The sequence below is a fragment of the Salmo salar genome, chromosome ssa12 (assembly GCF_905237065.1).
Source record: "Salmo salar chromosome ssa12, Ssal_v3.1, whole genome shotgun sequence".
NCBI lineage: Eukaryota > Metazoa > Chordata > Actinopteri > Salmoniformes > Salmonidae > Salmo > Salmo salar.
The window spans coordinates 63,752,227-63,763,380 of NC_059453.1; the positions used below are offsets into that span (position 1 = coordinate 63,752,227).

Here is an 11,154-nt window from a genome sequence, read left to right on the forward strand (position 1 = left end):
AAACATCAAGTCATAAGCTATAGTATCATACAGATAGTACATCAAAAGCCTTATCCAATAAAATTGCCATCTCTCTATATCCTCATTGCTCAAAAACACTATGCCATTGCAGGCGAAAATAATAACGATGCTATTTTGATTACATTAACTATAGTGGGTAATCAAATGAAAATAAAATAGGTCAGTGTTTTCATCCTCCGCGGCAACATAACAGGGGGAGGGAGTCGTGCTTGCCCGGTTATAGACTGCAGTTCTCACCACTGACAGCGGACGGGTGATTGTTACACGTAGGAGCGTTTACGGGACACAACACCTATTTCTCTTTCCCCCGTCTAAAATCCTTACCTTCGGACAGTTCCAAATCCAACTCCGCCAATTGGTCCTTGACCTCTTTCGGTAGTGCCAACATATCCACGCCTCGGTCCGCCATCGTTGCAGGAATAAAACGTAGAATGTTAAGAAATTAAAAGTGGTGACAAGTTCCTGAGTCAACGAGAAAAGCAAAAATCAAGACTGTACTCCATCCTTTCGACTCCCTAACACCGCCATAACTGTGAGCAATGAACAACTCACCAAAGGAATCTGTCACATGATCATGTCTGATGTTAATGGTTGTGACTGGAGCAGAAAATCAATAGACTCCCTGCCCCCCCTGGCGTTACTGTATGGCAGGGATCATCAACGAGATTCAGCCATCTATATTTTCTTGAGCGGTTGGTGGGGGGCCGGAACATAATTTCAAACATTGCTTACATTTGTATACAATCACGTGTCTCTCTATTATGCGTGGGAAAACTTGGGCACAGATTTCTTACATTAAAATCACTGGAGCTGATTCCTGGTGTTTTTACAGTCTTTTATGTCAGACTATGAACATTAAAAAAAACTTGGGGGGCCAAATAAAACCACCCACATTTCAAATTCGGCCCACCAGTTTGTGAATCCTGCTGTCTGGAAAATGAATGTTTAAGAGCATTTCACACACCACTGACTGAACACACACTTGGCTACTGATTATGGAACTATGGTTCATAATATCGGTCAGTCAACTATTGCAATATCATGACAAGATGAATATCCTAACATCACACAAATTATGTCTGGAACACAATTTTAGAGGCTAATTCTAACTTCCACATAAGTCAAATTTTCACTTAGTCATGCATTCATGTCAGTGGGAGACTTAGTGAAAAATAAATTTAGTGGAAGTTAGGATTCTCCCCTTATGGTCTATACACAGTCACACGCAGGGTCTATCTCGCGCTCTGACATACAGAAGCCTTCTCGTTTCCTGTGCTTGTTGTGTACACGTATGCCACCAGCCCATCCTAATCCCTGAGCACCCTGAGCCAGTACCACATCAGACAGCTTCTGCTCCTACTGTCGTGGAGCTCTATACCAAGGTGATAGATACTAAGCATGAAAAAGATTAACCTAAACCCCTTGTTGCCAGTAACTTATTTATTTTGCCAGAGATCTTTTATTAGGTTGAGACTATACACAAGTTAAATTTCCCCCGCCTTGAGGTGTAATTCTTTTGGGGAAAAACACCCTCTCGACAGATTGGAGACAAATTCCATAATAGTTTGTGGGAGGTTACACTCTGGGTTCACTGTTGAAGACAGACATACCCATCCTCTTGACAGAACACGAGGGGAAAGGAACGTGACGCAGGGTTCAGTTACAGCAATAACGAAATGATGAATAGAACATTGACATGTTAAAAAAAAGATGAAACAAACAAGATATTCCTCAACACAAAATGTGAAAAAAAAAGACATCACTCAATGACATTTCATAACAAATATTTCAGTGACGTGTCTTACAAAAGTGATATACTCCAAAAGACAGTATAGTTTTTTAAATGTTGGAAAGCACCCGAGACAAGGACATGATCTTTAACTCCATATAGATGTCCCCTATTGGAGATTTGCATTCAAGAATATGTCGTAGGTTTACATTTTCTCTTATCATTTAGAATGTAATTGGTTTTCATTGAATTAGAACAAACCATTCTACCACTGTATTCACTACACACGTTTTAGCTAAATGCAGGAACATTAATATGTTTTGAATATAAAAATATATTGCACTACTTTTTCTCAACTTAGATTAAGTAAATGACTTATAAATCTAATGAAAAGTTTGTTGATTACTACATAAAGTATAATCTAAAACCTAACCATTTCAAGTGTTACATTAGGACATTGTCATTGTTTGCATCAGTCATTTGATATCACTTTAAAAAGTGGGAGAGAAAAGCAGTATGATAAAAACCAGCAATAATATGAGCAGACACCAGCACACAGACAGTGGTCTTCATCAGTCTCCTCTAATATCCATGCAGTCAATAAGGGTTTCATACACATTGTCAGAATGCAGAATTCCTATAAAAAAACAATAATAATACAAATTTTTAAAAAGGCCAGACATTGAATATACTCATACTTTGGCTCACTCCATGACAAAGGGAAAACAATATCTCACGCTTATTCAGCCCTAAAAAGAGTTTCCCCATGGATTAACAGCTGCATGAAGAAGATAAATATGTAAGGAGAGATTTACACTGTAGACAGGGGAGCGAGTTGCAAATAGACAAAAACACACTACATTCGGTGATCGAGTGTGTGTATGTCACGGGGTGTGAGTATGTACATACGCTTGTATATACGCAGTGACAGTGCTTCCAAGCAGGGATCCATCAGAAAAGGGGCAAAAGGGGTGGGACTACTCGGTATGTTCAGTGATTATCATTGGCTGTGAGCAAGTGTGTGTGTGTGTGTGTGTGTGTGTGGGGGGGGGTTCTGTGGCTTTGACAGGATGTCAACTCCCAACATCCTTTCCTGGCTGCCACTGTATCCAAGGTCAGAGCATAGGTTGGAGATAGTACTTCTCACTCCCCCCCATTAACAACTGATGGGATTTCAGATTTCAAATCAGGTCCCTTTCAATCTCTCACATAATTGTACCAGTCCGGCCTCCTACAGTTCTTATTGGCTCCCTGCGCATCATCTGGGGGCGGGCTGAGGCTGTGGCGCCATGAGGACCCCTCCCTGGTGGGCCGCCCCCATCCCGGCCAGGACCGACATGGCCACTGCCTCAGCCGCGCATACACTCAGCCCGTTGACGGTGATGGCACCAGGGCTGGGGACAGGGGCCGAAGGCCCGTGCTGGATGACCAAGGCTGTGGAGCCCGTAGGCTTGGAGGGGGGATCCCTGGAACTCTCCTCTCCTCCTGCAGCTACAGACAGAGAGAGAAACATTCACCCTTAAAGAGAGGTGACAGGCAAGCAATAGATTAGATGGATGAGTTGGATCGGTAGGTGGGTGAATGGATGTACAAGTTGATTGGGGACAGATAAATGACACTAAATTAAAAATCAAACAGATGGAGTGAATGACAGACTTGTGTGATTGATAGTTGATTCATGTATACTATACATACACAAAAGTATGTGGACATACTTCAAATTAGTGGATTTGGCTATTTCAGCCACACCCGTTGCTGACAGGTGTATAAAATCGAGCACACAGCCATACACTCTCCGTAGACAAACAATGGCAGTAGAATGGCCTTACTGAAGAGCTCAGTGCCTTTCAATGTGGCACCGTCATAGGACGCCACCTTTCCAACAAGTCAGTTCGTCAAATTTCTGCCAGAGCTGCCCCAGTCAACTGTAAGTGCTGTTATTGTGAAGTGGAAACGTCTAGGAGCAACAACGGCTCAGCCGCGAAGTGGTAGGCCACACAAGCCTTCAGAACGGAACCGCCGAGTACTGAAGCGTGTCGCGCGTAAAAATTGTCTGTCCTCGATTGCAACACTCACTACCAAGTTCCAAACTGTCTCTGGAAGCAACGTCAGCACAATAACGGCTCGTCGGGAGCTTCATGAAATAGGTTTCCATAGCCAAGCAGCCGCACACAAGCCTAAGATCACCATGCGCAATGCCAAGCGTCGGCTGGAGTCGTGTAAAGCTCGCCACCATTGGACTCTGGAGCAGTGGAAACGCGTTCTCTGGAGTGATGAATCATGCTTCACCATCTGGCAGTCCGACAGACAAATCTGGGTTTGGCGGATGCCAGGAGAACGTGTCCCAATGCATAGTGCCAACTGTCAAGTTTGGTGAAAGAGGAATAATGCTCTAGGGCTGTTTTCATGGTTTTGGCTAGGCCCCTTAGCTACAGTGAAGGGAAATCTTAACGCTACAGCATTCAATGACATTCTAGACGATTCTGTGCTTCCAGCTAGCAACAGTTTGGGGAAGGCCCTTTCCTGTTTCAGCATGACAATGCCCCAAGTCCACAAAGCAAGGTCCATACAGAAATGGTTTGTCGAGATTGGTGTGTTAGAACTTGACTGGCCTGACCTCAACTTCATCAAACACCTTCGGGGTGAATTGGAACGCCAACTGCGAGCCAAGCCGAATCACCCAACATCAGTGCCTGACCTCACTAATGCTCGAGGCTGAATGGAAGCAAGTCCCCACAGCAATATTCCAACATCTAGTGGAAAGCCTTCCCAGAAGAGTGGAGGCTGTTATAGCAGCAAAAGGGGGACCAACTCCATATTAATGCCCATGATTTTGGAATGAGATGTTCGACGAGTTGGTGTCCACATACTTTTGGTCATGTAGTGTATGTTGTCTTAATTACCTAAGTAGGCAGCCGCCTTCTGCATGGCAGTGACAGGGCAGTCTTTGTGGGCCAGTAGCAGCTGTTTCAGTTGTGTCACCTCGTTCCTCAGCAGACCCACTTCATTCTGATAGAAACAGAACACCACATATAGGCATGAACACACAAGACAATGTACACACAACATTTGTCTTCTCAACCACTGGCAATCATACACCAAAACCCCATGGGCACGAGAATCATATTAGGGCTCCTACCAGTATAATACAAATCAGACGGGTTCATGGTTTTAAAGATGCACTATGCAGAAATCGCTCCGCCATTTCCTGGTTGCTAAAATGTTAATACTTACCCAATTTCAGTTTGTGTGACAAAACAAGCAAGTATAGTGTAGAGAATCATTGTACCATCTAAACCACTGTGAAATATATTTTCCATAACCAAAAATATTGTATTTTCAACTGGTGTACAAAACCAAAGGGAAGACGCAAAAACAAAATTTAAGAACGGGAAGCATAGAAATAAACCATAGAACAGATCTGCCGCTTCTTAGACTTGCTTTCAACGAGAATGACATATCTATAACTCACAATTCTATGTGAATTTGGTCAGGTCGCCCAAAAAGTTACATATTGCCTTTGCCCTTCTCATTGCCTTTTATGGTCTATTGTAACTGACTGTAATAGACAGTTACAGTCTAGGTCCAGTTACGGTCATAGTGCAGTAGACTCACGGTCAAAGAGACGTTCATGGTGGCCAGATCCTCTGCCTTCCTCTCCAGAGAGCCAACCCAAACCTTGCGTTTCTGTCGGCAGCGAGACGCTGCCGCCCTGTTCCTCTCCAGGAAGCGCTGCCTTCTCTCATCTGGGTCGGCCTCCGCACCCCGCCGCCTCCTACCCCCGGTTGGCTGGGCCGGGGACACCTGGGGAGGACGGGGAGGGTGTTATACACCTTGGACTAGGTGTGTGTGCATGAGTGTGTGTATGAGAGAGAGAGAGAGAGAGAGAGAGAGAGAGAGAGAGAGAGAGAGAGACAGACAGACAGACAGAGAGAAAATGCAAGAGTGTGAGCTTGTGTGTGTGAGAGTGTAAAAGTGCATTTGAATGTGTATTTCAAAGTGTGCCCGTGTATACGCCTCTCACCATCATGTCCTCTGAATGTAGACTATACCCAAATGGAGAGGAGGAGCCACTGCTGGTTTGCTGTGTGAGTATATGTAAATCATATATGCATGAGAGTGTGCCTGTGCATTTTTGTATTCACTGTTTGTGCACAAAATGTACGCAAATACAGGCAAGCGACATGAGATAATGCATTACCAAATATATAGGGTCAGACGGAATCTGCAGAGAAGTTCTCTTATCAATACCTTTACAGAGTTGCCAGCATATTTCATCTACAAAACATGGTTTGTAGCAGCTTTTAGTTTGTTCAGTGTTCTTTCCAGTATTTTTATAATTTCTGGAGATAAAGGCCATCCTGCCTCTAGCAGATTCCACCTGACCCTTAGGTATTGTATCAGTATGTATGTGTTTTACCTGTGGCTGTGCAGGTGAGGGGGTGTCAGAATGCTGCGAGGGCTGCTGGCTCTGCTCATGTCTCTGGGGGACAGCGGGGCTGGACCCTGGCCCCCCTCCCACCCCCCCTGTGCCCTCTCCCACTCCCCCTGTGCCCCCTCCAGCCCCGTTCTGAGCCCCCGGGCCATGCTGTTGCTGGGTCAGCGCCGCCTTCAGCCTCTACAGAGAGGGAGGGACACACACAGAAATGCCATACAGATGTCAACAACATGCAACAGCCTTCCTAGGGTTGCAAAACTACAAGTTATTTTGGTAATTAACAGTTACTGGTAACATTGCCTCCCTTTGAAACCCTGTGCCTTCCACTGCCATGGGTAGGCCCACTGCTATTTGGTCCATAACTCTGTGTGTGGTGTGTAGTGTGTGTCCGCCAGTGCATGGCCTCTCACCATCTTGGCCTCGGAGTGTAGACTATACCCAGATGGGGAGGAGGAGCCGCTGCTGGTCCCACCAATCGGAGGGCCTGGAATCCCAGGGATGTTGGGCACCATATTAAATGGCCTCGCCAGCTACACATTACACAAGAAGAGACTAAATAAGAGGACAAAATAACACTTACCAATATCTGCCATTATCAAGTCTGTTATTGTTAATTAGACATCTACTACTTTCACTAAAACTGCCGATGTAAAAAGGGCACTATAAATAAACGTGATTGATTCTCACAGATATGACTGAGGTCATATTTGGGCTGGGGAGGAGAGGGACCGTCTGTCCGTTGGGGAGATGCATTACCAGTGGGAAGGAGCCTGTCGGAGAGCTGAGAACAGGAGATTGGTATAAATGAAATAGACAGAGAGAATACAAATATAGACAGATGTTGGTAGATTAGACTCACCCCAGTTGTCTGTTGGAGGGTGGGGTTTGTGTGATGACAGAAGTTGGCGACGGCAGGGTCGGGTGCAGGGGGTCGTAACCAAGGTGAATGGGGAGGGACCCAGGCCGTACAATGGTTGGCGTGGGGGTGGAGCTCAACACTGGCCGTGGAGGAGGAAGAGTCTCCTGTCAACATACATCACATCCAGTCAGAGAAACCCAGGTGGGAGTTGAACACTACAGACCGCTGAGCTGAACCCACTAAGACACCCACTAATTGTCTACTTTTTGCTGACATCTTTACTTGCCTCATAGTTAAGTGATTACTTTACTCTCTGGCCACCACTGTTCCTTTCTCTCTCTCTCACCCAAGTTACCATGCAAACTTGACAAGAGGAAAGAACACACATCGATTAATCTGTTCAACCATACAACCTGTTCGTCCCGCCCCCAAGTCATACCTTTCCTCTCCCCATTGGCTCCTTGCTACTGTCCGACATGCTGGAGGTGGAGTCAGGACTGCCTGGGGGGGAGGAGTCAACCTCCAGAGGCCCCTCATCCTCCTCCTTCACCCCAGACAGGGTCTGTAGGGGTGGGGCCAGAAGATGAGGGGTGGGGAGCTGTGTGGGGACCAACAATCAGACACAACATTAATAAATTGGTCAAACTACCCGTGTTTAAAAACCAAACCCATCCTAGCCCCTCCACCGTCCTCACCCTCACCGGATTTTTGTTCCTCTGGTCGTCCTCATGGGCCTTCCGGAACTCCTGTTCGAAGGAGCTGGCCAGCTCATTGAACAGACCCACCTCCTCACAGTTCTTCAGGAAGCGGGTGGGCGTGGGGGTCTGGTCTGGTGGTAGAGAGAAAGAGGAGATACTGGTTTAGAGGCTTCATAGTACAGGTAAATCCCCTCTGTCAACAACAGAGATTGCTCATCTGTCCACACAGGGTGGTGTTGGTTTGATAGCTAGACAAATATGTTTCTCTCATAATTTTCTCATACAGTCAAATTGAGAAATTCTAGGAATAGTAAAGGTAAGCACCTGCGATGATGACGGAGTCAGTTCTGGCAGGACCAAATTTTAGGGTCATCTCATGCTTATGTTTGTGGACTGATAGATGGTCTTCATTGGTAAATCTCTGTACACAAAGAAAACGCAAGACACTGGTGAAAGTAATCTGATGGCTCCTAAAATCTGAGATCTATAAAGACAGGAGGGAGAGTGGGAAAAGAGAGTGAGGGATGAAGAGAAAAGGAGGGTAAATTACACCCTACCTGTCCACAGCCTGGGGCGGTGCACACAAAAGGTCGATCGTCCCCCATCTCACACAAAGATCCTGCAATAAAGAGGTATGGGAGAGGAAGAGAATGAAAGTGTGTTATTTTGTCTCTGCCTCTAAAATCTTGGTAGATTAAAAAATATAAAAAACATTCTGTATTGGCTAATACATTAGGGTTAACAAATAGATATTCATAAGGCTTTCCTACTGCCTACATGTTCAGTATTTCCAATTAAAGCACCTTGTTTACACTACAACGAAGAAAAACGCTAACATTAGTATCAAACAAATATATTAATGCTGACATTACATTTTTTGGGGGTGACAAAAAGGTTATTAAACATATGTCTCAGCTGGGAAGTAAAAATGTGAGTCTTTAGTTAGTGTTTTTGAATAGTAAAATACGCCTTTTAGCTACTATTGTCATAGTTAAATGGCCTCCTCTCTGCTGACTGTCAACAAACAGCGCAGTTCACATGGGGTCAATTCATTACGTCTTGCAACGGAAACCATTTAAGAACCAAATGGAGCAAATGGAACTAAACCGGGAGGAACCAAGTTGAATATTTTCCAATATAAACTCGTTTTCGTTGCAAAACGTTTTCCGTTTGGAGTAAACGGTTTCTGTTGCAAAACGGTTTGGAACAGAATCTGCGTAATTAACGCACCATGCCGTTAGCGACTGTCTTAACCCTGGTTTTAATGTGTATATGATCTCAACTAAAACAGAAACTACCGAACAGACTCTGCTAACTAGTTCGTTAGCTAACAAGGGGCACGATGGCTAACTATGGGCCAATGATCACAACAGCACGTCAAGTTAGATATAGCTAGCTAGCAACATAATGTCAGACAGGACGAAGAATGGACCTCACTATGCAAAATCTGACAGGCCATCATCATCATCATCACATGAGATGTTTTGGTACAGGCAGTAAGGTTACAGCAGATCAACCACATTGGCAATCACGGCCGAGCGAATTAAAAGGGCTTCTTAGCGGTCTCTTTGCTAAATTAGCTAGCTTTATTTACCTTCCCCTTTTTTTTCAGCTAAAAACTAGCTAGCTAACGCCTTCCCAGATGATATTGTACAGAACACACAGGCTAGTTAGCTGGCTAACGTTATGTTAGCTGGCTAGGCTAACGTTAATGCACTGACACAATTCGAGGCGCGTCAAATAAGTATTTCAGGATGGGGAAGGTAAATGTGACAGACGGTCAATACATCTGTTCCCCGACAAAGACTATTTGGTAAAATCTTGATATCTGAACACAAGCAAGTCAAATGTTTACAAACTCACCCAACGTCCCTACTTCTCCGCTGCTGGAACTCCTACACTGCGCTGCCTGCGTTGAGTTGAAATCGCGCGAGAGGTGAAACTGTTCAATTTTTTACGTAACAGGATTACTGGGGTGAAAAATCCGAGATTATGTAAACAGGAGGCGGTTTGTATGTGTCCTCAAATGGCAAAAAATAAATATGATGAGAGCCCTGCAATTGACAAATCCCGGTGTTTCTCATAACATTTTCATCATAATATGATACATTGTACGTTGTATGCTTGATGTAAATGCAAGCCTACACATACGTATAATGGCAGAATATTTTCTATTTGTGGAAAATTGCAGTCCCTATGTATGGTATCCTTCCAGGGCCGGCTCTAGCCTTGTGGGGGCCCTAAAGGAGATTTGGTTGGGGGACCCCTCCCCCCCACCTTATAAGCAAAACATTTTAGTTTTAGCAGTGCTGATTATTAAACAAAGAAAAGAAAAGGCACTTTCGCCCCAAATCTGTCCAAAAAGTGCGTTTCTTTGGGACAACAACTCCCATTGTTAGGGCGGAGACATGATCATCTCATCATTATATACAGATCTCTGGACGGATACACTTACGCCTGCTACATTAGCTTAGACCGCATGAGAGGATTGTACACAACACAATGACGAGAGGGACAGAGACAGTTTGTGAAAGTGTGAGTATCTACTTGGAAGAACTAGTAAAATGATTTTGTAAGACAGCTCTGCAGCATACTTAGGCAGGCTAACGAAACAGGATGACTAATGACAGTACAGTGTGGGGAGCACATATAATGAACAAAAATATAAATGCAATATGCAACAATTTCAACAATTTTACTGAGATACAGTTCATATAAGGAAATCAATCAATAAAAAATGAATTTGTTAGGCCCTAATCTATGGATTTCACATTACAGCGCAGCCATGGGTGGACCTGGGAAGGCATACGCCCGCCCACATGGGAGCCATGCCCACCTTACCAGGCCCAGCCAACCAGAATGTTTTTCCCCACAAAAGGGCTTTATTACAGACTGAAATACTCCTCAGTTTCAACTGTCCCGGTGGCTAGTCTCAGATGATCCCGCATATGAAGAAACCGGATGTAGAGGTCCTGGGGTGGTGTGGTTACACGTGGTCTGCGGTTGTGACTCCGGTTGCACGTACTGCCAAATTCTCTGAAACGATGTTGGAGGCGGCTTATGATAGAGAAATGAACATTCACTTCTCTGGCAACAGCTCAGGTGGACATTCCTGCAGTCAGCATGCCAATTGCATATTCCCTCAAAGCTTGATACATCTGTGGCATTGTGTTGTGTGACAAACTGCACATTTTAGAGTGGCCTATTATTGTCCCCAGCACAAGGTGCACCTGTGTAATGATCATGCTGTTTAATCAGCTTCTTGATAATCAATCCACCTAACAGGTGTGGCATATGTTGGCAAAGGAGAAATGCTCACTAACAGGGATGTAAAGAAATTTGTAGCCAACATTTTTGAGAAATAATATTTTGTGTTTCAAACATTTCTGGGATCTTTTATTTCAGATCA

At 44.5% G+C, this 11,154-nt stretch overlaps 2 protein-coding genes across 9 annotated transcripts in view; both read right to left on the reverse strand.

Moving 5' to 3' along the window:
• The window catches only part of LOC106565592 (disco-interacting protein 2 homolog B-A), a 74,592-nt gene extending 73,984 nt beyond the window's left edge, over positions 1-608 (reverse strand). For all 6 annotated transcript variants that reach the window (XM_014132886.2, XM_014132884.2, XM_014132882.2 and 3 more), the window contains exon 1: positions 346-608. In XM_014132886.2, coding sequence (XP_013988361.1) covers positions 346-430 — 85 coding nt within the window. In that variant the 5' untranslated portion in view covers positions 431-608. The remainder of the gene's footprint in view (positions 1-345) is intronic.
• Positions 609-1,443: 835 nt separating this feature from the next.
• On the reverse strand, positions 1,444-9,690 carry LOC106565590 (cyclic AMP-dependent transcription factor ATF-7). Of its 3 annotated transcripts, none has more exons than XM_014132879.2 (13): positions 9,609-9,690; positions 8,303-8,364; positions 8,070-8,166; positions 7,749-7,876; positions 7,487-7,645; positions 7,048-7,211; positions 6,876-6,969; positions 6,599-6,718; positions 6,171-6,368; positions 5,775-5,834; positions 5,366-5,554; positions 4,654-4,759; positions 1,444-3,241 (listed from the first exon to the last, which is right to left on the reverse strand). In XM_014132879.2, the coding sequence occupies exons 2-13, from the start codon at positions 8,348-8,350 to the stop codon at positions 3,009-3,011; spliced, it is 1,596 nt and encodes a 531-aa protein (XP_013988354.1). In that variant the 5' UTR covers positions 8,351-8,364; positions 9,609-9,690; the 3' UTR covers positions 1,444-3,008. The 3 variants fall into 3 exon arrangements, with proteins under 3 accessions (XP_013988354.1, XP_013988353.1, XP_013988355.1); XM_014132878.2 differs by having other exon boundaries at positions 7,743-7,876; XM_014132880.2 differs by having other exon boundaries at positions 1,444-3,268; positions 7,743-7,876.
• Between the last annotated feature and the right edge of the window lie 1,464 nt (positions 9,691-11,154).

Bases quoted from the DNA above. Each gene is read 5' to 3' on its own strand.
- LOC106565590 (XM_014132878.2), bottom strand. From the start codon at position 8,350: ATGGGGGACGATCGACCTTTTGTGTGCACCGCCCCAGGCTGTGGACAG. The intron at 6,369-6,598 runs GTGAGAGGCCAT...CCCTCTCTGTAG, and splicing joins TACACTCCGAGGCCAAGATG to AGGCTGAAGGCGGCGCTGAC. The intron at 4,760-5,365 runs GTGAGTCTACTG...TGTTTCTATCAG, and splicing joins CCATGAACGTCTCTTTGACC to AATGAAGTGGGTCTGCTGAG.